We start from the raw sequence: 26,524 nt of genomic DNA on the forward strand, positions 1-26,524 counted from the left end.
TGCAGGTCAGATTTAATCCTCATGGATGCTTTGTTGAGGATATGAAAAATAATGGTCGCTTGATAGCAAAAGGAAAGAAGAAGGGCAGGATGTTTACGTTGGATGCGGACATGCCTGAATTGAGTGCAGCAATGTTTGCACATGGGACCGGTGTAGTTGCAGATATTGATATCTGGCACAAACGCATTGGTTATGTTAATATACGACTTAAATCAATGCAAGCCCAAAATATTGTTGCAGGATTGCCTAAATTCAAGGTTGCAGAAATGCACAAGGTTTGTGAAGCCTGTCAATTTGGGAAACAGGCAAGGAAACCTTTTCCTAGGCATGTTCAACCTAACAGTAAAAAGCCATTGGAATTAATCCACTCTGATGTGTGGACTACTAAAGCTGCATCTATTGGTGGCTGTCACTATTTTGTCACATTTATTGATGACTTCAGCAGAAAACTTTGGGTGTATTTTATGAAAAAGAAAAGTGAAGTGTTTGGGCACTTCCAAGCTTTCAAAGCTATGGTTGAAAAAGAAACAGGCCTGCAAATAAAATGCCTAAGGTCAGATGGAGAGGGAGAGTACCTCTCAAATGAGTTTGCAAGGTTCTTGCAGGAGCATGGTATAAAGCAGCAATATTCATGCAGTCATACCCCACAGCAAAATGGAATTGCAGAAAGGAAAAACAGGCATATTGGAGAGGTATCTCGGGCTATGCTAAATGAAAAAGATCTACCAGATTATTATTGGGCTGAAGCAGTTGCTACAGCAGTTTATATAATGAACATGACTCCCACTGCAGCAATACATGGCATGACGCCAGAGGAGATGTATACTGGTAGGAAACCAGATATTTCTCATTTGAAAAATTTTGGTTGCATTGCCTATGTCCATGTGCCAGATGAGTTGAGGTCCAAGTTGGATCCAAAAGCTGAGAAGTGCGTCTTTATTGGTTATTCTTTGCAGCAGAAAGGGTATAGATGCTATAACCCTTCTACTCGTAAGTTTACAGTGAGCAGAGATGTTGTTTTTGATGAGATGAGCAGCTGGTATAAACCAGTAAATGTGATGATTGATGTAGATGCACAAAATGGTAATGCTACACAAAATTCACAGCAGCAATCACAAAATATCAGTGGACCTGCAGTGTCGTCTAGCAGTGGTTCACATACTTCGCCATGGACAGGCAGATTGAGATCAGGAGAATCTCCTCAAAGCAATGCAGAGAGTGGTATGCAGGTATCACGAAAAGGAAAAGAGAAGGTAGATCAGCCCATGTTTGATGTGAATGCAGGTCACTCTTGTGTGGATGGTGAATCCAGTGGCTCAGAACAGAGCATTGATGATGAGTTGGGTATTCCTTCTGTTGTTACACCTGGAGTAAGGAAGACCAGGGATGTTTTGAGAGCACCTGGAAGTGAGCCTATTTTGCGCAGGTCTACCAGGGTTAGGTATCCTGTGGATAGGCTGAAATATGATGGATTTACAGCCATTCACTATGCCTATATGGTCAAAGTGATACAGGAACCAGAACCCACTTCTTTTGAGCAAGCCATGGAAAATGAAAAATGGGAGAAAGCCATGGATGAAGAAATGGATGCCTTGGATGCAAATGCTACATGGGAATTGGTGCCTTTGCCTAAAGACAAGAATGCAATTGGCTGTAAGTGGGTTTATAAGATCAAGCACAATGCAGATGATTCTGTGAATAGATACAAGGCAAGATTAGTTGTCAAGGGATATGCACAGACATATGGCATTGATTATGAAGAAACTTTCAGCCCGGTTGCAAGGATGGCAACCGTAAGAGCAGCCATTGCTATGGCCACATCAAAGGGATGGTCTTTACATCAGATGGATGTAAAGAATGCCTTCTTGCATGGTGATTTGCAAGAAGAGGTCTTTATGGAGCAGCCAGCAGGTTATGTTCATGCTATTCATCCTGAGTTTGTTTGCAGGTTAAAGAAAGCCTTGTATGGCTTGAAGCAAGTACCTAGAGCATGGTCTGACAAGATAGGACAGTATCTTGTCACTATTGGCTTTTAGATTTTCAAGGCAGATTTCTCACTCTATGTGAGAAAAACAGAGAAAGGGATTATGCTGCTTGTCATTTATGTTGATGATTTGATCATCACAGGTGATAGTGATGAAGATATCCTTCATGTGAAAATGCTATTGAGGCAGAAGTTTGAGATGAAGGATTTGGGAGAGCTGCATTATTTCTTGGGCATTGAGGTGATTAGATCACCAAGTGGGATACAGCTCTTGCAGAGGCAGTATGGATTGGACATGCTGTCCAAATATGGGATGACAGGCTATAAGCCTATTTCAGTTCCTTTGGAGCAGAATGTGAAGTTGAGCGCAGATGCAGGTGAGCTTCTGGAAGACCCTACTATGTACAGACGCATAGTAGGAAGTTTGATTTACATGACTATTACCAGGCCAGATTTGAGCTATGCTGTTGGGTTGGTAAGTCAGTTTATGCAGGCTCCAAGGAAACCGCATTTGGATGCAGCTAGACGCATACTCAGGTATGTGAAGTCCACATTGCAGTATGAACTATTTTATGAGGCTGGGGTTCAGATACAGTTGCATGGATACACTGATGCTGATTGGGCTGGTAGTAGTTCTGATAGACGATCTACCAGTTTATATGTGTTCTTTTTTGGGAGTGCTGCAGTCACTTGGAGCAGCAAGAAACAGCCTACAGTTGCCTTGTCGAGCACAGAGGCTGAGTACAGGGGTGCAGCAATGGCTGCATGTGAGGTAGCTTGGTTGCATAAGCTACTCTATGATATGCATCAGTCTACAGATGGGCCAGTTGTCATTTATTGTGACAACATGAGCAGCATATACTTGGCAAAGAACCCAGTCTTTCATGCTAGAACAAAGCACATTGAGGTACATTATCACTATGTGCGGGAGAAGGTTTTACTAGGTTTTATTGATCTAGTTTATGTCAGCACAGAGGATCAGGTAGCTGACATATTCACGAAAGCATTGGGCGCAGAGAAGCTGCGCAAGTTCAGAGACCTGCTTGGTGTGCAGGAATTGGGATTGAGCTCGAGGGGGAGTGTTGAGATATCGAGCTCCACTCGCGATTCCACTCGCGATATGCCAGGGTGACCATTGTGTATTTATGTCACCGACTTGTTAGCTGGAGATGCGGTTGGTACACCGCCCACGAATAATAGCTGGATGACAGCTATCCTTATCTACACTAGTTCGTGGCTCAGTTAGTATGCCACCTTAGTTAGTTGAGTTTGGTTTGAGACCCACATATAGGGTTCTTCTATTTCTTTGTACAAGAGTTCTTTTGGCTTTTACAACTAAGAAGAGGAAAACTGTTTTCAGTCTCCACCTTTGTGTGTATTCCCCCATTGTGCTTGTGAGAAAGCCTCAAGTGAGACTCCTTCCCTCTCTCCCACTATCTTCACAACAAAGGCATCCTCGCTCCCCACTCGAAGCTCAGTTCACACAAGCTCAGACCTACATGAAGCCAAGAAGATCAAGAAAACTCAGATCTTGAATCAAAAAACGGAGAGGAGGATGCTTCAACCACGCATGAATACAATGCAACATTGAAAAACAAAGACAAGAGACGAGAAGTCAAAGGATACATTTCAGCATGCATGAAGGTCACTCAGGACAGCAAAAGATTAAGGAATATCACTGTTTCTGCACTATCATACTTCTGCAAATAAACAGGGTCAAACAGTGAGTTTGCAAAATGCCTACATGTGGTTGTGTTGAAGATAAATGGGGAAAACAGGCCCTAGATGTTGCTATGGCAACCTACTCATTAGGGACACCCAACAAGGTTGCAGAAAATGTCCTTACCAGCTTCCATAAGACTTGCACAGTCCTCATGGAGAAGATGGATAGTCTGGAACATGGTTGACATGTACGATCACGTTCGATGCGTGCCGTTCGATATTAGTGCGGTACTAAACAAACTAAAAAATCTTAGGTGTACGTCCTATGGTACGTTCGATACAAAAAAAATAGAGTTTTAGAGTAAGTTGAAACACAAACATGTCCATGACTTGATTGTTGAAAGTTGAAACACAAACATTCTAGAATCTACATGTTGCATAGGTGCAATTTGCAAAACTGAAAAGGACCAAAGATATATCATGATTCGTGACATAAAGTAGTGTTGGGGTAAGTATGATCAAGGGCTTGCTCTATGGTGCATGTGTGCATCTAGGGGAGTCACATGTGTGTTTGTGTGTGTTGTAAAGGCACATCAAGTGCTATGATGTGTCTAGTGTGTGTGACCTAAGTGATGATGTAAGACAAAGGCAATCCCACTGATGTAGGGATTGATTCCCACTGATGTAGGGGCTGATTGCCACTATGTAGGGAAGGTATTACCTTCTCCCCTTTTCTATAAGAGAGAGTCCTCTCTCTCACAATCATAATAGAGATCTACGATCTTTCTTTCATCGTGCTCTCACACCTCTTGCAAGATGCATCTATTCTATCCTACGGGATCCTACAAATGGTATCAGAGCTTTAGGTTCTAGATCTAGCCTAGCCTAGCATTAGATGCTCTCTCTAGCATAAACTACTAGTTTCTCATCTTCTCAATTTTCCTTCTTCTTCCCCAAATCTTTGAGAGCTCTGTTCTCTGCCTACAAACGACCATTGCTCAAACCCTTTGAGCTGCAAACTCCTCACGTATGAGCGAACTTCCAGCTTCAAGCATTTAGGGAAATTTCATCTGTATGCGCAATGCCAACACTCACACTCCTCGACGAACTTTCGTGCAATTCCGCCTCTGTACCTACCTATCTGCAAATTCCTCTGAGCCCGTGCTGGACGACATTGAGGGCAAGCTGCTACTAAAATCTGAGCTCATTTGGACAAGGAATGGAGGCGCAACAGTGGAGGCGCAACAGACGAAAAACCAGTCGGTCTTCTCAAGCTTGGCTATGGCGACCTGACGCAACATTGCGTCCCTCCTTGCTGGTAGAAGGCCCTTCTTCCTGCATTAAAATCCACTTGAATAGAGCTATGAGCTGTGAGAATTGCACCCTCCAAGTTCTGGTCTCTGTTTTGGACAGTTTTGACAATGTTGTGAGTTTGATGCTACATTAGATGCTACTTTAGCATTTCTGATGTTTTCACGTGTTGAATAGCTTCAGTTTAACTATGGCTACAGCTTTGCTTTAAGTTGCTACACCTGGATTTGCTTGGAATGCTTTCATTTAGCCACCTCTATGAAGCATGCAAGTGAAAGCATCATTTCCATTATGTTTTGTAGTATGGAATTTGGTTGCAAGTCTTTGCTACTCTAAATCTCTCATGGCTACCATCTTGAATATATATAAGTTCAATGGTAAAGGCTTTCACACATGGCAGATGAAGATTAAGTTTGCATTGATGAGGGAAAACCTCTGGGGGCTTGTCAAACCGGCTTCAACTTCTTCTTCAATAGCCTCTAATGCTGGAGAATCTTCAGCTCCGACACGCCCGGCAAGAGATCCTGCTAGAGAGGAGAAAGCCTATGGCATCATTGCTCTTGGCTTAGGAGATGACTATATTCATCACATCTCTGATTTAGAGTCTCCTTCTGAAGCTTGGCAGAAGCTTGACATTATTTTTTGTGCTAGCTCTCACATCTCAAAATTGTCACTTAAGATTGCTTTCTTTGAATTGAAGATGGTTAGTGGCACTCCCTTGGCTGCCCATGTCAATTACATGCGGAGTCTCATGACTCAACTTGCTTCTATCAACTCTCCAATCACTACAGATGATGCAATGGCAGTATTGCTCAAAAGTATGCCTGAAGATTATGATCATGTTGTTACCACTTTGAAAAATCTTCCTAATCCTAATCTTGAAGGTCTTATTTCTGCTCTTCAAGAAGAAGAAAGGCACATGGAACTCCGGAGAGGCAATGACACAGCCTACCAGAGAGGCAATGACATAGCCTATGCCATAAAAAGTCAAAGGGGCAAGTTTTCACCTTGCAAACATTGTCAGAAGACAAATCACCTCTCAAAAGATTGCTTCAAGATCAATCCATGCAAACATTGTGGCAAAAACAATCACCATGAGAAGTATTGTAAAGCCAAAACGGAAGAAACTACAAAGTCAGAAACTGCCAATCTACTTTCATTTGATGAGTCTCCACATGATGAAGACTATGCTTTTTAGGCACTTTGTTTATCATCACTTGGTCAAAATTTTGAGGTTCTCTGCCTGGAGTAGTACTCCAAAAAGAATATGTAAATCACCTCTGGTCACCATATGATGTAGACCATGTGATATGTGTTTTGACTATCCCATTTCTGTAAACCTCACACCCTTGGGAACCCTTCCTAGCATGAGATTCTAGCCATAGATTAATCCTTGACCACCATGAGATGGCATGAGAAACTATGAGACTAGATGTATCCTTGACACTGCAAGAGGCAATCCCTTGAGGGGGGTTTGTTGGGGTAAGTATGATCAAGGGCTTGCTCTATGGTGCATGTGTGCATCTAGGGGAGTCACATGTGTGTTTGTGTGTGTTGTAAAGGCACATCAAGTGCTATGATGTGTCTAGTGGATGTGTCTAGTGTGTGACCTAAGTGATGATGTAAGACAAAGGCAATCCCACTGATGTAGGGATTGATTCCCACTGATGTAGGGGCTGATTGCCACTATGTAGGGAAGGTATTACCTTCTCCCCTTTCCTATAAGAGAGAGTCCTCTCTCTCACAATCAAAATAGAGATCTTCCATCTTTCTTTCATTGTGCTCTCACACCTCTTGCAAGATGCATCTATTCTATCCTACGGGATCCTACAAGTAGTGAGTACAAAAAGGGGGACCAAGGTCTAATATAGATGGAAAAAGTTTTATGAAAAACTTTACTACTACAGGCAAGAGCCTAGGGCCTAGGCCCTAGGTCCTAGCCTCTAGGTACTCCCATCACTGTCAAATCCAAGACTATGATCACTCTCACTAGAGGATGATGAGGATCCATGAGACCCCTCACCATAGTCACCCTCACTAAGAACATTTCCCTCCTTATCATACTCCGGCTCTCTAGCCACAGGGGTGTCCTCAGCAACGGATGTGGTTGATATGCTCTCGGAGCCACGCCTCACATAGGTTCGGGGAGTTGATGTCACGGATGTCCTGATACGGGTTGTGGATGCTCTGCTACCACGAGTGCCACCAACTGGAGTGGTGATCCTTCTCCCAATGCGAGTGTGTGACACTCGTCGATCTATCTCCTCCAGCTCCAAGTAGAGGTCCCTGAAAATCTGGTCCTGCTTTGGATCATGCTCTCTGGTAACACTTTTAAGCTTATCTGCCGATAGCTTGCACTCATCCACATTTACCTGAAAATTTGATGTGTGCACTGTAGTTAGAACTTCCTAGTATGGAAAGCAAATATGATTTTACAATATAGGAAGTTGAAAAGTCTACCTGTCTAGCCATAGGCATCTCATGCATATTGCGCAACATACGTAAGTTAGAGCGACAATAAATAAGCCGCTCCAATTGTTTTGTGCTAAGCTTGTTGTGTATCTTTGTGTGAATGAGAGAGTAGGCAGACCAATTCCTCTCACATGCACCAAAGGAGCAATCCTAATGTACATTAAGATTCAAACATTAATGTTAAGTAAACGATTTCAAGATTGAAGAGCCTAGAGGTATGAATTTAAATATTAGAGTGTAACGTGTTCTAGCTTTAGATTTCTAATTACCAGTGCAAGACCCTCATAGCTACTTTTTGTAGATGGGGCAATTGGTACCCAAAAGACTCCCACCAGAAAAGAGGTTTTTTGACTAAGGAGTCCCTCTTCCAACACACGGTGGAAGCAAATGCGGTTCCCCTTTGGTCGTTGTAGTTAATAAGTTCTTGAAGAAATGCACCATGCTTGTTCTCATGCAAGGATTTAGGAAGATATGCATCTTTATCAGAGGCCAACTCCGAGTCCGTAAAGAGAGAGGGGGCCTTGAAAGCGGGATGCATGAGGGCAGCAAAACCATGGATGGGTCGTTTCATCCACTTCCACCTCTTGTTGACATGAAAGAGGATATCATCCCGCTTTGGTGTGGTATCCAAGATATCACTAATATCCAAAGCATAACGATAAGTTAGAGTCTAGATACTGTTCACCAAAATGGGGATCAATCTTACTTGCGAGATAGCATAGAGGATGGGCAAGCCCGAGGCACTTACAAAGCCACTAGTGCTGAAGTTCCGTATAGCCATGTACAAAAAGACCCTCATGAGCACGAGAGCGACTTTGAAGGGAACCGAGATCTACCTGGATGACGGCCTCACACTTCTACAGCAGGATCACCGAAGGGAAGGTATGGTACGAGTAATGGCAGCGAGGGAAGCATGGAAATGGGCTGCATACAGGGATGGTAGGGTGGTCATCTGAGATAGAGGAGACAAAGAAGATAAGGAAGAGAAGGAAGAGGGAGAATTATGACGGTGTCGTTCTCATGGGATGGGTGCACACGTCGGACTGAAAATAGCAGTATGGAATTGTAATGGCAACGATGGTCTGACCTAGGAGGCTTCTTGGAGACACATAATGATAGAGATATGATCTTCTACACCAAGACACACGAGAGCCCAAAGAGAGGACTGCCCACAGTAACAGGATACACATGGGAGTCAGCTCACAGGAGGGAATTGAAGAGAGAGAGCGGAGTACGAGGTTCCGAGGAGTGGCGGTTCTTTTCAGATCACACCTGAGACCACTCATATATGTGGTTTGGAGAGAGGAGCACGCACGACACATGTGGATACGAATTCAGCTTCCAGATGCCTGACCCATCTTCATTGCGGTGTGTTGCTTTCCTCCACGCTTCCCTCCAATTGTTCTAGTGGCACACCCAGCTCCTTGTAGATAATGTTACATCCAGGAGCTGAGAGGGGGTGTTGGAGGTCAGCATCTCTTGATGTACAGGTTAGTTCATGAGTGAGAGGGCCTTTGTTTTGGGTGTGTCCGCCCCTTGTGAGGATAGTGTAGAGTAGGTTGTGGGCAGATTTGCTTATGTGGTGGCCCCACTTGGGAGCTTCAATACGGGGATTGTGTGGCTGTTGGGCCTGCTTGTTCCCACGTGGCAGCCTCAGTGAGGTCTATGGGGGGGGCCTGTGTGGCCACCTTATGGAGCTGCAGACCCGCCCCTTGGAGGCCTTTTATAGGCAGTGGTGGCGTCGGCCACCTAGGATGCCTGTCGGCCTATTTGTGGCAGGGGGTCAGTCACATGGGAGATTAGGGTGGCCTATATAGGGTAGGAGTCATCCTTCTAGAGTTTGTTAGTCGGTCCATCCAGAGCAAGGGGTTGGCCTGCTGTGCCAACCGACTAAGAGGGGGGGGGGGGACTGCCTATATATATAGCCCCCCCCTCCTCACTTGTTGTTCATCTTAGTGGAGCCTCACTTGTGCACAGTGGAGGTTTCCCCCAGAAGCTCAGGGGGTTTGTCCCGAGATCCCTTGCAATCTCGCTCAGTTTGTGCTTGGTTTGGTTTTCTTTCGCCTTTTCTGGTCAGTTCTACTGCACTTCTCAGAGCTTGAGGGGCTGATCCATAGCAGCCAAAGAAGACTACCTATAGCAAGCATTGCTTGCTGCCTATAGGATGGATCTACAAGAAGGAGGGAGCAATGTGTAGGCCATCTTCTGTTGGTTCTAGTGATGCCCTATAGGCCATGGTATGTGCCCTGTAGGCATAAGTGTAGGCACTTATAGTGTTAGTGCCTTTTAGGCCACAAAGGACACTTAGTCCTATGTGACACCTTAGGACACTTAGTCCTAGGTCTAGGTACAAGTACTTTGTACTTGTATGTTTTTGACTATCTAAGATTTTTTTGACGTGACGGCTGTTCTACTTCAACTCTTTTGTACCTGTACTCTCTCTCTCTTCTCTACGATCCTACAGTGGTATCAGAGTAGGTTTTGCTCTTGTCTTCCAGCTCTCCTCAGCCCCGAGTCCTCCATTGCTCATTGGGAATTTGCTGCCCTGCTGGTCGACACATCTCTAGCTGCTGCAGCTTTTTCGAGTACCTGCGCCGTACAGCCCGTACGTGAGCAGACGTACAGATCCTGCACACGTACATCGCCGTACTTGCGCGTCGTCGTACGTCTGCATCATCGTACCTACGCGTCGTCGTACATCTGCATCGCCGTACATCTGCGTCATCGTACACGTACATCGCCGTACCTGCGCATGGGAGCCTCCGTACAACTGTAGTACTTCAGATCCCCGTACAACGTACTGCCGTACTTGAGGGGATCGTACAGCCGTACACCGTACTTGAGCTGTCCGTACAGCTAGTACTTCTCTCGAGACCTCCGTATAGGTGTTGCACGTGTGAAGTCTCTTGCAGGACATTGGCAAAAATTTGGGGCTTTCAATACCTTTCATCTCCTCTAGTTGCAACCTCTTGCAAGAACACTAGAGATTCGGGATTTGGTCTGCAATTTCTTTTTCATTGCAGTACATTGAGTCACATTTGCAGGACATTGAGTCATTTTACAGAACATTGAGTCACTTTTGCAGGACATTGAGTCAGATTGCAATAAATTGGGTCACATTTGCAAAATCTCAGCAAAATTTGGGGCTTTTCTGCATTTGCCCTCTTTTTGGCCTATTTGCCCTCAATAAATTTGGGGCTTTTGCCAAATTTGCTGTTTTTTGCAGTGAACATTGCCTGTCACAGTCACATTTGGGTCAGATCTGCATTTGCCCTTTGATTTGGGTCTGAAATTTGTAGATATTTGCTGTCATTTTTTGGGACAGCCAGCTTTTTGCAGTGATAGCCTTGAGGCTTTTGGGTTTTCAGGTCTTTTTCAGGGTATCACATTTGCTATGGCTGGGAACAATGAAGATTTATTTGGAGTTCTTTGTGAAGATGATAAGTTGGATGGCACCAACTATCCGATGTGGTCTTATCTCATGAAACATATTCTTGTTGCAAAGCATTTGTGGAATATTGTTTCTGGAGCTGATCTGAGGCTAGCCAATGCTACAGTGGTTGCCTCTACTGCTGGTCCTTCTGCAGGGGGTACTCCTCCTGATGCCTCTTCCTGAAGCACTCCTGCTGCTACTCTTTCAACTCAAGAACAGTCAAGATGGGATGCAAGAGATGCAAATGCACATTCATGCATTGCTTTATCATGCAAGAGAATCATTATTCCACACATCCGGTCTTGCAAGACAGCAAAGGATGCTTGGGATAAATTGGCTTGTCTCTATCAGATTCGCAATGAAGCTCGTGTTGCATATTTGAGAAGGCAGTGGCCATGGGTAATCCAGACCACTATTCTTTTGATCAGCTAGTTACTTTGCTTTTGCAGGAAGAGCAAAGTAGAGCTAACAGACAAGCCATTATTCCTGATTATGCATTTGCTTCACAGCAGACAGGAAGAGGCAAGGCTTCCAAGCCTATGGGCAAGCCAAAATCTGTGCATAGCAGCTGCAATTCCTCCCATGCATCTTAAAATACAGCAGATAAGCCAAAGAAGAAAAGATGCAACTATTGTCGCAAGCCTGGACATGACATTTCAGAATGCAGGAAGCGCATTGCTTCGGAGAAAAAGAAAGCAGGATTGACAGTTAATGCCTCACATGCTATTGAATCCCATGAGCCAGCAGATGCTTCACACGCACATGCTCTTCAGGATGATTGGGCATGGGCTGTCCATTGCTCATTTGATCCCTCCAAAGCTGATGCACTCTTTACTGCTAATGATGCTCAGTCCTGGTACTTTGATAGTGGTGCTTCCAAGCATGTCACATCTTGCAGACAGTTGTTTCATTCTCTAGCTGATGCACCTCAGGGGGGACTGTTACATGTGCTAATAATGCTTCATATGCTGTAAAAGGAGTTGGAGAGGTGCAGCTCACGTCCATTTCCAGCCATCCTGTCACTCTGACAAATGTTCTTTTTGTGCCTGGCATTGAAGTCAACTTGATTTCAATTTCAGCAATTGCTACTTCAGGTTTCAGAGTAATTTTTGATGGCTACAGATGCCTAGTATATGATCTTCGTGATGACAATGCCATAGTTCTCACTGGCACTTTGCAAAAAGGGCTTTATCACCTTGATCATCATCCAACTGCACTTTCTATTGAAGCATTGGCTATTTCAGATTCACAACTTGCTGAAACTCATCTTTGGCATGAGAGAATGGGCCATCTCAATTATAGAGCTCTTGCAAAGCTACATTCACAGCAGATGGCAAATGATGTATCTCAGATTCACACAATTTCCAAACGTGTGTGAGGGTTGTCTTTTGGGTAAAATGCATCGATTTCCTTTTCAAAAGAATTGTCCAAAACTCTCACAAAGGAAATTGCAGCTAGTACACAGTGATGTCTGTGGCCCAATGAGGACAAATGCCATTGGAGGATACAAGTATTTCATGACTCTCATTGATGATTTCACAAGGTATTGCTGGGTATATCCTTTAAAGGCCAAATCTGAAGTTTTCTTATGCTTTCAGAGATGGCTGAATATGGTTGAGAATGAATCAGGAAGCAAGCTTGTCACCCTCAACACAGATGGGGGGGTGAGTATATGTCAAAGGAGTTTGATGCATTTCTGTCCTCACGGGGCATTATTCACTCATACACTCCTCAGCAGAATCCTGTTTCTGAAAGGAAAAACAGGTCCACAATGGAGATGGCCAGATTCATGCTTAAGGTCAAGTCTTTGCCCAATAAATTTTGGCTTGATGCAGTAATGTGTGCCAACTATGTGCTGAATAGATCACCTACACGGGCATTGAAGACTATTACACCTTACGAAGCATGGAAAGGCAGGAAGCCTTCACTTTCACACATGAGAGTTTTTGGGTCTCTTGCATATGTTCATGTACCATCTCAGCTGAGACATAAGCTTGATGACAAGGCAATCAAATGCATATTTATTGGTTACAGCCAGGAGAGCAGAGGGTATCGGTTATATCAACCAAATACTAGGAAGATTATTGTCAGTAGAGATGTGATCTTTGCTGAACATTCAGCTTCTCCTCTTGTGGACTGCAAAGCAAAGCCAGATGTTGACATGTTTGATGCCTTTGAATCTTGGTTACCTATGCCATCATCAGAAGAGGATTTTGAGTAGCAACATGAGCCTCCTGCAGGCCCTCCACTAAGCAATAATCAGCCTCAACCTCATGCTGATTTGCAGGTTTCTCTTCCGGCACAAAATGATCCCACTACTCATGATGCAGTCATTGAAGAAAGAGTTGTCAATAGATAGCAAAGGCAAGTTCCCAGATGGCTTCTTGATACATTGAGGGACAGCAAACAAGATCAGCCTTTTGCTGCCCGGACAAGATCAGGGAATGGACAGCATGGTCACTTTCTTGAGTTTGCACTCCTTGCTACAGCTTGCAATGAAGAGCCTTTGTGCCATAAAGATGCTTTTGACAGCAAAGAGTGGATGGATGCAATGAAAGCTGAGTTGCAATCTATTGCCAAAAATGACACATGGGAATTAGTAGATCTCCCACCTGGCAAGCATGCCATTGGAACGCGGTGGGTCTACAAATTAAAAAGGAAATCTGATGGCAGCATAGATCGATACAAAGCCCGTCTTGTTGCAAAAGGGTATGCCCAACAACAAGGCATTGACTTTGAGGAGACGTTTGCTCCCACATCCAGGATTACTACCATTCGATGTGTCATTGCCATTGCAGCCCATCATCATTGGCAAGTGCACCAACTTGACATCAAGACCGCTTTTCTTCATGGGGATCTGCAGGAAGAAGTCTATGTCACACAACCTCCTGGCTTTGAGGTTGTTAATTTTGAAAATAAGGTATGCCGGCTTAGAAAAGCCCTTTATGGTTTGAAGCAGGCACCCAGGGCATGGTATGCCAAAATTCATGCACACTTACTATCCCTTGGTTTTCAGAATAGTTCCACAGAACCCACTCTTTATGTCCGTGGGAGTGGATCTGATTTTTTAGTGCTGATTTTATGTGAATGATATGCTCATCACGGGCCCAGATACTCAGCAAATTGCAGCTTTCAAGGCTGATTTGCAGCAGATTTTTGACATGTCAGCAGACATGGGACGGCTCCATTATTATTTGGGCATTTAGTTTGCTCATGTTGAGGGGGGTATCATGATGTCTCAGTCCAAGTATATTGGACAGCTCCTTTATCGTTTTCAGTTTGAGGATTGCAAGCCAATATCTACTCCAGTGGACGCTAGCTTCAATTCTCAGCTCATGATGGGAGCCCACCATGTGATATCACTCTTTATCAGCAGGCTGTTGGATGCCTTATTTATTTATGTCACACCAGACCTGACTTGCAGTAGTATGCAGTATCTTAGCTCAGCAGATTCATGCACATGCCTAGCTCACAGCATTGGCAGGCAGTGAAGAGAGTCTTCAGATATCTTAGAGGCACTCAGGATTTAGCCCTCTTCTATGGTGATTAGGGTTCACTTACCATGCATGCTTACACGGATAGTGACTGGGCAAGATGTTCCGACACCAGAGTGTCACATAATGGTAATTTTTTTTTGCTTGGAAATTCATGTATCTCTTGGCTCAACAAGAAGCAACCAACAGTTGCCACGTCTAGCTGTGAGGCTGAGTACAGGGCAGCTTTCACCGCTACAGTAGAGTGTGTTTGGCTTCGATAGTTACTTACAGATCTTGGTATTTGCCAGACATCCTCCACTATTGTCTACACTGACAGCCAGAGTGCTTTGGCCATTGCGCGTAACCCAGTGTTTCATGCGCGTACCACTATCATTATGTTTGGGAGCGGTTGTCAACAGGAGACATAGAGTTGTCCTATCTTCCCACAGAGGACAACATCGCAGATATGTTTACCAAGGCACTTCCTCGTCCCAAGTTCGAAGTCTTCCGAGAGGCTTTACACTTGGTTCCCTTTGTTACATGATCTGACATTCCTTGTACATTCATAGGTGGCTATATCCTTTTGGATGAACATGTGCCACCATGACCAGAAACTACCAGGTATTCTGAGACGTTTCTAGAGTACTTCAGCCCATCCCATGGAGGGGGGTTTGTAGGCCATCTTCTGTTGGTTCTAGTGATGCCCTATAGGCCATGGTATGTGCCTTGTAGGCATAAGTGTAGGCACTTATAGTGTTAGTGCCTTTTAGGCCACATAGGACACTTAGTCCTATGTGACACCTAGGACACTTAGTCCTAGGTCTAGGTACAAGTACTTTGTACTCGTATGTTTTTGACTATCTAAGATTTTTTTGACGTGACGGCTGTTCTACTTCGACTCTTTTGTACCTGTACTCTCTCTCTCTTCTCTACGATCCTACACAATGATCCTCGAAATCCATCTGTCATTTCGACAAGAAAGGTATTTGCAGTTTGCTCCTTGAAATCCATTGGTCATTTGGACAAGGAAGGTATTTTCAGTTTGCTGGTTTTTGGATAGCAATGTCACAGTTCTAAGTTCTTCTATCTGTCACAAAGAACAGAGATTTGAAGATTACCTAGAGAAAGCATTGCTTGCTGCCTAGAGGAGGGATCTACAAAAAGGGGGCAACTAATTATCCTTGAGATCCATGTGGCTATTTCTTTTTGCTGTTTGCTCTCCCACTGTGGAGTTCTCTTGCAGCAATAGCACGATGTGCTATTTTTATTTCTCATCATAGGCATCAGACTTTGGTAGGGGTGCCTATTTTAGCGGCCCTCAGGTTTCATTGTATCTGGTTTCCTTTCAGTGTCATAGATCCTTTGGTCTTTCATAGATGTTAATAAACTCTCTCTCTCTCTCTCTCATTTCTCTTTCTTATTTTGGTTAGTCCTCAGGCTAGCACACAGGGTAGCTAAGCAAAGACTAACAACATAGCAAGCTTTGTAAAGATTTCTTTTCACTGGATGTAAAAGACCACTATTAGTTAATAGTGTCCCTCAGTGTCCCATTGATCCTGAACGGTCTCAAGCGGATGGAAAAAGATGCCAAGGGAGAGTAGAATATGCCAACTATGTGATCAAGGTATGGTTGAAACAGAAGAACACATGGTAATGATATGCCCTCACTATGCACACATTAGGGAAGAGTTCAATCACCTCCTTGAGGGACATAACAAACTGGCTGATTTGCTGCATAAAGGGTCACCTTCAGCTTTAGGAACATTTGTGTATAAGCTCTTCAAGCATAGGAATCCACCTGAATCCTAGAAGGTGGTTTCTCTTTCCACCCTCCCATCTTCGGGAGGAGCTTTCATGTACTTGTGATATTGTATTGCCCAGGTCCCATAGGCCGGTTTTGGTCTTCAGAGGACGATAATATATTCTTCTTCTTCTTCTTCTTCTCTGTGTCTCTCTCTGTCTCTCTCTCATTCTCATCTCTATTTTTATTTTCTGTTTTTTTTTCGCTGTTGAAGTTTTGGTTGTTAGGGTTGTGATTCTCAATACTTGAGATTCCAGAATCTTTCAAAACACAGATGGTTGCTTGGGTGTTGATGAGAACATAAGCACAGCTCTGCTTGCAAACTCCTTTTTTCCTTTTTGCCTTTGTTCTTTTACTTGTTTGTATGATTGGATATATTCTAGTCTTATGAAGGTACATTTTGATAGTAACATTACATTTCCTTTTACTGTTTGTGACATTACTTCCAAAATGCTCTTATTATCAGAATGGTGCCACGTTGCTACACTATGGTGCCCAAACTGGCTCTTTGAATTTAGTGAGGCTATTTGTGAAACGTGGAGTTGATGTGAACCACGCTGATGAGGTGAGATGTTCTATTGCAGTATCAAATTCTTCTTTGTACAGAGTTTGCTTCAAGGGACCGCTTGTGGCTAAGAGCTAACTGCCTCATTTGCTGCTTGATGAATGTTTGCAGGATGGATGGACTCCTCTGCATGTTGCTGTTTTGAGTGGAAAGGACGATGTAGTGAGGCACTTGCTTGTCAGCGGGGCAAATAAGTTTTTGAAAAACAAGGTTGGCTAGTTGAAGAAATCTTTTGCAGACGTCATGGCACTTTTCTGATTTAGCCCAAACCTACCCATTTCTTTATTATTTGCTTTTCTTGATAATGTGCTACAGCTGAATCTATTTGTGATAATACTGAAGTGGACATAACAAAATTAAAATTTGACATGTGGGTGCATGTGTGCAGGATGGGCTCACACCTCTTGACATTTGTCTCGCATTAGGAAAGAACTTCAATGCACATGCAATAGCTAAATCCCTGAAGAAGCTGCCAAAAGTTGACCTGTCATGTGCCATGTTTGATGATGTTGAGACAACACATATATAGAATGCAATTTTTAGAGTTTACAACTTCAAGGGTTTGAAATGGGGTCTGAATGATGATACCAAGCATTTCCAACGGAGCAGAAATCTGCACTGGTTTCAGTGGAATGCTATGAAAATTTGCCTAGATCTATTTCTTTTGTCTCTACAAACACCTGGATTTGCACATTCTATGCATATGAATCTGAGGATGAGTTGTAGGACAAAACAATGTTAAGCATATGTGATGGGGAGGATATCCTATATGCATGTATCTGTAACTTGGGTAACTGAAGGTAGGTTTGGTGTTTCCATGAAACAAACAATTCAATTCTTGATATTGAGTTTGGCCTATGATAAGTTTTCTGATATAAATATCACAGGTTCATTGTCTTGGTTGTAGCTTTATGGTGATTCTGCTATACCTGTACATGGTCATGGATTTAAACTAGTTTCGCTCGTGCACATACACCCTGCTCCTAAATGCCTTTATGTATTTTGTTTGCTTGTCGTGAGTTTGCAGATCAACAGTATCTGGAAGAGCTGAAAAGAGTGCCATTATTTACCATGTATTTCTGTGGGACCTGATGGCTCCCACGAGGAGACAACAAGGGATAGAATGGTGTTGTTAAGCTTGAGTGGTAGAGTTAATGCGTTCAAATGGCTGGTCACGCCATGCGGGGAGGTTCCACGAGTGGAGAAGAGAATCAGATCGTTTTCCCAATTGGGGAAGTGGTCTGCTCTAACAGTGGAATGGAGATACTTTGAGGGAAACACATTGATGGGAGAATAAGAGGGTAGGAAAGAGCGATATGAGGGGTTCATGTGGTAGCAGACACGAAGGGTTCATGTGGGAGCAAACACAGGGCAGCGATAGCATCTCTAAATCTAATTTGTTCTTCTCACTTTGTTATGTACCCTCACTACTTCCACTGATCCTATTCTACCCTTTGCTAATCTCATCTTAGCTCATTTGAGTTTCCATCTGTAAACCTTGTTTTGAATCCTCTCATGGCTCCATTACAAGATCGCACCACAAGTCGCAAAAAAGCACCTTGCACATTGAAGTTCCACCTGAGTACGCTACGACCTGTCAATGCAGTGGCCACAAGATTGCTGACACATAAAATTATACCAACTACGACAACAAGGAGCAAGGCATGTCGACCTTCGGAGTGTCGGTGGACTCTATCCAGTGGATCCTTTGACAGGTGCTCCTTCTATGTTTGAGAATTTGTCAAGTTTACTTCAATATGTGGGAGATGGTCTTCAAGGCTTACTTGGCTATTGCAAACGCATTGGTCATACTGATATTGAAGCCCAATTTGCCAAGTTTTACTTATTTAGGATGAAAGGAGAAATTATAAAACTTCTAGATAGTATGCACATTTTCTGTGAACAACTAATCCAAGAGCAAATAGCAAATTCAACTCTCAATTAAAAACACATTTTGAAATTGAGATTAAAAATTATATTGATGCAACAGAAAAGTCACAAGACAATTACACGATTAATCAATGAGAAGATAAAATTGTTCAAAGCGACTTGGTTCCTCCAATAGCAGCCTGCTACATTGACTATTAGATTGGAGAAAATTAAAGAGCTCCTCTTGGTTACAAGCATAGGATCAAGGCTATGCAACCAATGGAGAGCTTGACATGTGGTGGTGGAGCAAGGAAACGTAGAGTGCAAGCTATACGTTATGCTTGTTTTGGACTACTTTGCAATTTTGATGTTTTTCATAAAGTAATTTAATGATATGTTTTTTCTAATCTCATCCATGTTTTTTGTAGGAATTTCATGGCAGAGGTTGTTGGAAGAGACGCATCCTACAAACCTTGTGCGGTAAAGAGTATAGTAAAGAAGAGAGAACTCATTGCCATTCTTAGGGATCCACGTCGACGTGTATGAAATGTGGGTGGGCTATATCTAGTGAATTCTATTTGAGAAACACATGCAAGACAGACATGGAGTGGGATGACAAATGGTGTAGTGGGAAAGAAAGGTTTCACAATTTTTATATCATTTTGAAAAGCAAGGAGGGAATACTAGAAGAGTGTAGAGGATGTGAACGGGAAGGGACCTAGTGTGCAAAATTGTCTTGGAGGTGGGGGAAAAGTGATTGGGCCTGTCCACTATCCGGGGAAAATCTTTTGGCGAGCTTTTTAATGTGAGATTTTTTACCATTTCCTTTGTTTTTGCGAGCTTTGTTTAGAAATCCATACATGTTTTTGTTATAAGAAAGATAGGGAGGTTAGAAAGAGGGGGATGTTCATTTCATAGCATGTGGGAGGGGTGGAAGAGTGTATACTATGCACAAGGGGGGGGGATATGAGTGGCAGTAGGAGGCAAAAAATTGTGGAAGATATGTCCATATTCAAAGTAGAAGGGAGGAACTATGGGAGAGATGCTCAATTTAAAAGTGTATAATTTGAACTTTTGACCTCATATTTGGATTCCTCGTCGAATTTTGGCCATTTTGAGTACTAGCATGATCATATTCTGATAAAAATTGAAAAAATGGCATTTTTGTCATTTTGACCTGTTTTGGGCCTATTTTGAGTCTGCGCTAGTGTAGACTCAAAATAAGCCCAAAACGGCGGGCCAAAACTGAATTCATGACAAAAACACCATTTTTTCAAATTTTATGAGAATATGGTCATGTTGACGAGGAATCTAAATATGAGGCCAAACCTTTCAAATTATACACTTTGAAAATGAACAAATTTCCCACATGCTCTCCCTTCCCCTTTGCATTTAGTAGATGAACATAACTTTCACATTCCTCATCCTCTCTCTCCTCCTTGCACTCCTCTTTGCATACCTTATAAGTTCCCCCTTTACGTTCTCCACTATGATAACGAATATATGTTCCAACTCCCCTCCCCTCCCTTCTCCGTGCCACCTTACCCATGCGCCCGGTCCTTGCCCCTTTCCTTTATCTCCCCTCGTCCCCCTCTCTCCTCTTAACCGCAACCACGACCCAAACTTTCAACCCACCCCACTCCATGTCGCCCCCCCTCCCCCCTCCCCTCTCTCTCTCTCAGGTGAATGAAAAGCTCGCAATATTCATGAAAATTCAAAAAAAGCTCGTGACAAAAAACTCACCAAAAAATCACCCCCCACTATCCTAAAGGTTGAACAAACAAACTTGGGCTAGAAGTGAGGGGGAGCCTAGCTTATGACTATGCAGCTATGGATTGAGGAGAAGAAAGCTTGGGCTAGCAATGAGGGAGAGCCTAGTTCATGATTATGTAGATGTGGCTTGAGGAGAAGCAATAACTCAAAATTTTATGAAAGAATGGGTGGATGTAGTCACTAAAGGAGCAAAAGGATTGGGAGGGATTGATGTGAGGTCTTTCACTAGTTGAAAAAGGGTGGAGGGAGTTTTTTTAGGGGATGGTTTTGATAGAGAGGTTCTTGATGGATAATCAAGTGGTGATGAAGTGCGAGTAGCAGACATAGAGGTCAAAGTCCGGGCAAAGATATGAAAAGAGAATGGAAGAATGTAGGAGGCACATGAGAGGGGGTGAAGAGGATTTGGAGGGGGCGTTAGGGGAGGGGGTCAAGAGGATGGTGGAGGAGCTACAAGAGGGGGGAAAAGGAGCTACCATGGGTGGAGGTGAAGCAGGTGAAGGGTGTCTCACAAGAGGTTACACAAATAATGCAGAAGTGGATGGAAAACTATCAAGATAAAGTCAAACGAGGCAAGTCAAGAGGGAGCCCAAGTATATATTTTTATGGTTTTGGGAAGTGTGGTGGAAGTATGAAAGCACAAAAGTTTAGCAAAGGGGGATCGATTATAGTGTGCCAAACAGAATTATGCATCATAGTGGTTTGGGACAAACTAACATGCATTAGCCAAGGGAACTAGACGAGGTATCAAATATTCCTAGAGGCTAAAAAGTAGGTTGTCTATTTAACTCTATTAGTTTTTAAACCATTATTTTGTTGGTTTTCAAACCATGAGAGGTTCCACTTTAAGATCTTATTATTCAAGAAAATCTTAATGACTTATCTTTGGTACGAACACATAATAGCCAAATTAGGATGGATAGTGTATGGAGTGCACATGGGGGCAATACATGCAGCCATCATGACTAAGAGTGAGGAAGCATTGAAGATAGGAGTGAAGGATCCCAATAATTGAAGACATAATGCTTGTTGCACTCAAAGAGAATGTAGCAAATGCAATATATCACATTCATCACACTAGAAAAATATTTCCAAGGGATACTGAAACAAATTTCAATGGGAAGATTGCAAGTCATCAGCCAATCCAATGGAGGTTAGAGAAAAGTTGAGCATTGAAGATGTTACTCAACTGGCTGGTAGAATGGACCAATTATCAAACAATTGGACAAAATTCTACTACATTTTGTAGCACATTCATCATACTAGGGATACTGAAGCAATTTTAGATGGTAAGATTGCAAGGCACCAACCAATCCAATGGAGGTTAGAGAAAATATGAGCATTGAAGATATTACTAAATTGGCTGGTAGAATGGACCTATTATCAACAATTGGTCAAAAGTCTAGTACATCTTGTACCTGACATAGCATTCATTGTTAAACTACTCTATTAATTTGCATCTAACCAAAGGAGACATAATGGCCAGCCTGTATTTGTGTTCTTTAGTATGTAAAGGGTACCACTAAATATAGAACCACATTCCAAAGTAGAATAGACTTCCCATGCATAGTTTGATACAAATTGGGCTAGAGATGAGGATATTTAGTGATCTACTTTTGGATACTACTTGAGCCTATTCTTCTCCTATCCCAGACCTTACCCTCTCTATTATGGGACCATGGGAGAATGTACCTCCTTGCTATCACAAACTTGTTGCCCTATTGCTCATTTCCACTCCACCTTGCATCCGTATGTGCTGCGTCATAGACAACAAAAATTAAGGATGTAGCAATCGTTTGAAATTAAGTGGATGTCTTACTATTATTAGATCCTTGGGCAGGTCACCATCTCCCACAATTAGCTCATCATATTGCTTGTACGAATCCCCCAACTTTATGATGGTGACGACAAGAGTTGCAAAAGGAAGTCGGTTTCCCTTGCCCTTATTTTATTACTAGATTCCTACACTCTCCTTGTATTGGCAGATGGATCCTTGGGGATAGATTTCTGGCACCACAACAAATGGCTCTATCCTTTTGACTCTAGTGGAGGGGTCAAAGGCAATGCTATAGTCGTTACTTTAAATTCTTCTCTCTCTCTCTCTCTCTCTCTCTCTCTCTCCCTCCCCTTGATGATTTGTCTTTTTTTTCCACCATTTTTGGCAAACGTTTTAGCCCAATAGGGCTTCAAGAGAAGATATGTAATTTCATGAAACTAACAAGAGAAATGAGCTCATTTGATGTGTTTCAATTGTTTTGATAGCAAACATGTCTAAGTTTGAACATTTCTAGCAAAAGTTGTCTGGCGGGCGGAGAGAGAGAGAGAGAGAGAGAGAGAGAGAGAGAGAGAGAGAGAGAGAGATCAAATAAATTTTTTAAATCCCAAATTGCCATTGATTTCTAAAAGCTTTATTCTATAGAATGACCTAGAACATTCAATGAGTCGGGAAGTGCAATTAGCAGAAAGGGTCTTGGATTTTCGTACATTTCATTAAAAATGTTCAAAACTGTTGTAGGTCAAGTGGTTTAAAATGGGATCAAGATGGAATTACAATTCCAAGCTTAATTCACTATAGTTCCAAATCTAGTCGGAGTAGCATGTGCGATCATTTTAGCGAAAGAGGGCTATATTTGGGAGAACTCAAGAAATCATGTATAGGGCCATCTCATGGCTCAACAAGGGGCAACTTCATGGAAGTAGAGCACTAACCAACATGCATGGCATCATGTGAGTCTTTAAGGCTCAACTAGATCCTAGAAGACAATAGGTCTTCCAAAATGATGAAATTGTGTAGACCTATTGTGATAACAAATGTTGCATAATGATTGTGAAGAAACTAGTGTGCCATGCCAAGATCAATTCATCAAAGAATTATTTAAGGATGGGTTGGTAGAGTCGATCTATTGCTTGACCAATTCACCAAGGCTCTATCTAGAGAACTAATGGAGCATCTTATGTAACACTTAGGCATAGGCACACATCGAGTCATTAAGAGAGGGAGTGTTAAAGATCATTGCATCCCCAGATGAGGAGGACAATGAACTAGGTGATAGAGATAATTTGGTCTTCTTTGTGACACCAAAGGAGAACTATTAATTTGAGCTCCCTTTGTGAGTACCATACTATAAATTGTGGTGGTGTCACTAATGCCCCAAATCTCTCTTGGCAATCATGGAAGATTCCTCTTAATTTCCAACCAAGGAGTTAGCTATTGGATTAATGCTATGCTTCATTATCTAGGTTCTCAATAAGATTATATATATTTGGGACCAACCTGGGGCTGCTGCTCTTCTAAAATCTAGTCTAGATAGTCTATAGGTTTACTTGTCATCTAGGTAGTATATTAGTTTTCTTGCCATCTAGATCAAATCCAAAATGCCTACTCGAAAATGCAATTCGATAATTCCACATACTTTGCCTTTGTCCAAAATGCCAAACGTGTCTGTAATTAGGCTTCACTAAGAAGACACTCCCCCCTCGCCCCTCCTCCCTCCCCTCCACCACCAAACCCCCCCTCCACCACCACCTCCCACTCCCCCCTCGTCCCCCCTCGTCCCCCCCCTCCACCACCACCCCCCCCTCCCTGTCCCCCCTTGACCCCCTTACCCCCCCTCCCCAAAAAAAAAACCACCCCCACTCCACCCTCCACCCAACCCCCAAAACAGCCCCCTCCTCCCCTCTCAAGGGTGGAAATGCCAATCTTCATGGAAAGCGTCGAGTGGGACACTGACACTAAAGAGGCCATAATAGAAGGTTACGGTGCAGACATTGATTGAAATATAGAAACGGAAGCTGATAATGCCACCTTGGAAGGCCAAGTATTCAACGATGACTTGGCGATCTTGTAGGCACTCATGGCCATAGAATAACCCAAGATAGACCCTTTAGCAATAGCCAATAGCAATTGATCCAGGAAAATGGAGGGTGTGCAATGGCAAAGGCCCAAGATAGAGCACTTCAATGAATTTGAAAGAATGCATATCAGAGTGGTGGAATTGTATTTCACTAAGCCCACAAAGGCACTTGAGTCCCCAAATTTTGAATGGGATCCTAAAGGGCTTGAAGGTGCAAGTATGGCCGAAGAACCACTCCTTGGGAGTGTAACTTCTATTGAAAATCCATCACTAGTCTCACAAAGGAAAAAGCTTAGAAAGTTCAAACCCAATGTGAGAATGAAGAGTGAAATGGTGAATAGTAACGAAAAGAAGAACAAGGGAACACAACTGAATTGGACCAAATATCTTCCAGTGGAGCTAGCAACTAAGCAAGCACCTCAAAGTGCCATGAAGACCTAAGGAAAGTTCTCGATTACTTCAAAAACTACACCAGTGGAGAAGCAACAATAGCAATGCCTAGTCTAGTAAGGGAATCAGAGCTCACAAAAATAGATTTATGTAGGACCAGCCAAGAAAAATAATTAAAAGCATTGCTGATGGAATATAGAGATTGCATAGCTTGGTCCTACAAAGAAATGAAAGAGATTTCCCCTAAAGTTGTAGTACATACCATACCAATAAGGGAAGGATCCAAACTGAAGGTATGCGGACCCTATGGGACAAATCCCAAGTACAGCACCCATGTATATGAAGAACTAGAAAAATTACTAGATGTTGGTTTCATTTATGAGATCGAGCATACCGATTGGGTGTCACCAATTATGATTGTTCCTAAGAAAAACAAGAAGCTCAGAATATGTGTGAATCTCAAGAATGTCAATGCAGCAACAATCATGGATCACTATCCCCTACCATTGACTGAAACAGTTTTAGAAAGGGTAGCAGGTTTTGAAGTGTATAGCTTCTTGGATGGGTTCAGCGACGGCTACAACCAAGTAAAAATTGCAACTCAAGATCAGGCTAAGACAACGTTTGCCACAGAATGGGGCTTTTCTGCATACACAGTCATGCCATTTGGCTTATGCAATGCCCCATCTACTTTTCAAAAGGTCATGTACACTGCCTTCAAGGAATTCCGCCACAGGTTCCTACAGGTCTTCCTTGACGACTTGTGCATACACTCAGGAAAAAAGGATCACTTGAAATGACTTGAAGAAGTACTAAAAAAATGTAGGGAATATGGAATCTCTTTGAATGACCTAAAATGCCAATTCTTGGTCACACACTAGGTAGTCTTGGGACACATAGTTTCTCGACATGGGATTGCAACTGACATGGACAAAATAAAGATCATCATGGAACTTCCCCCCCCCACTAAATGCCAAGGGAGTCCAAGTCTTCATGGGCCATGCCGGATATTATAGAAGGTTCATACTGAGGTATGCCATGATTGCAAGACCCCTATATAAGCTCCTAGTCAACTTCATCGGGATAGACGAATGCAAACAAGCATTCAAAACCCTCACATGGAGATTGACCACAACCCCTGTTATAATGGCACCAAATTGGAACATAGAATTTCACGTACATACTGATGGTTCCAATTATGCACTAGGGAGTGTGTTATGTCAACCTGGCAAACACAACAAAGACTACCTAGTATACGTTGCAACAAGCAGATAGCTAAATGATGCGGAGGTGAATTACACCACAATAGAAAGAGAAGCCTTGGCAATGATCTACAGTGTGAAGAAATTTTGACACTATCTATTGGCTATAGACTTTATCTCTTAGACAAATCATCAAGCCTTATTATATCTTGTGAATCGGCCATGTACCACAAGCCGGATCACTCGATGGCTTCTACTGCAACAACAAGAATTCAATTTCAAAATCGCGGTGAGAAAAGGAGCTCAACATTTCATTGCCGATCACATGTCATGATTAAGGACAGGAGAAGAGCCGAGAGGAATAGAAGATGACCTACTAGCTGCCACATTATTTCACATAGATGTGTGCCTAACTGGTGTGCAGACATCATTGGGTACTTAATGGTAGGAAGAACACCTCCTGAAATGAAAGCAGTAAATGCTAGGAAACTAATCCTAAAAGCTGCACCCTATCAACTTATTGTAGGGCAATTGTACAAGATGGGCAAGGAACATGTTTTAATGAGATGTGTAATGCCACATGAGATCATGCCAATCCTCAGTGAATCACATTGTGAGTGGACATTTCCAAGGGAAAGCAACATCAAGAAAAGTCCTTCTCGTAGGATATGCATGTCAAAAGCTGTGATGTATGCCAACGGACTACTAAACCACAACACAAAGACTTCAATCCCC

General features: G+C 42.8%; 2 protein-coding genes across 2 annotated transcripts in view; one reads left to right on the forward strand and one right to left on the reverse strand.

Moving 5' to 3' along the window:
• Window positions 1-17,554, forward strand: part of LOC147880412 (ankyrin repeat domain-containing protein, chloroplastic-like) — a 39,547-nt gene extending 21,993 nt beyond the window's left edge. Inside the window, exons 6-8 of the mRNA XM_087370720.1 lie at window positions 16,606-16,704; window positions 16,816-16,914; window positions 17,093-17,554. Of these exons, the coding sequence (XP_087226846.1) occupies window positions 16,606-16,704; window positions 16,816-16,914; window positions 17,093-17,233 (339 nt within the window). The 3' untranslated portion in view covers window positions 17,234-17,554. The remainder of the gene's footprint in view (window positions 1-16,605; window positions 16,705-16,815; window positions 16,915-17,092) is intronic.
• On the reverse strand, window positions 6,901-8,063 carry LOC147880413 (uncharacterized). The gene is made up of 3 exons (XM_087370721.1): window positions 7,710-8,063; window positions 7,418-7,579; window positions 6,901-7,329 (listed from the first exon to the last, which is right to left on the reverse strand). Exons 1-3 carry the CDS (start codon window positions 7,998-8,000, stop codon window positions 6,901-6,903), a joined length of 882 nt encoding a protein of 293 aa, XP_087226847.1. The 5' UTR covers window positions 8,001-8,063.
• Window positions 17,555-26,524: the final 8,970 nt, after the last annotated feature.

This window comes from Dipteris shenzhenensis, chromosome 32 (assembly GCF_047967505.1).
Source record: "Dipteris shenzhenensis isolate YYH24624 ecotype China chromosome 32, Dip_SZ_1.0, whole genome shotgun sequence".
Lineage (NCBI taxonomy): Eukaryota > Viridiplantae > Streptophyta > Polypodiopsida > Gleicheniales > Dipteridaceae > Dipteris > Dipteris shenzhenensis.

Excerpts from the sequence above, each read along its gene's own strand:
- LOC147880413 (XM_087370721.1), bottom strand. The coding sequence starts at position 8,000 with ATGAAACGACCCATCCATGGTTTTGCTGCCCTCATGCATCCCGCTTTC. Across the intron at positions 7,580-7,709 it reads TACAAAAAGTAGCTATGAGG|GATTGCTCCTTTGGTGCATG; the intron begins GTCTTGCACTGG and ends AATGTACATTAG. Across the intron at positions 7,330-7,417 it reads AGATGCCTATGGCTAGACAG|GTAAATGTGGATGAGTGCAA; the intron begins GTAGACTTTTCA and ends TCAAATTTTCAG.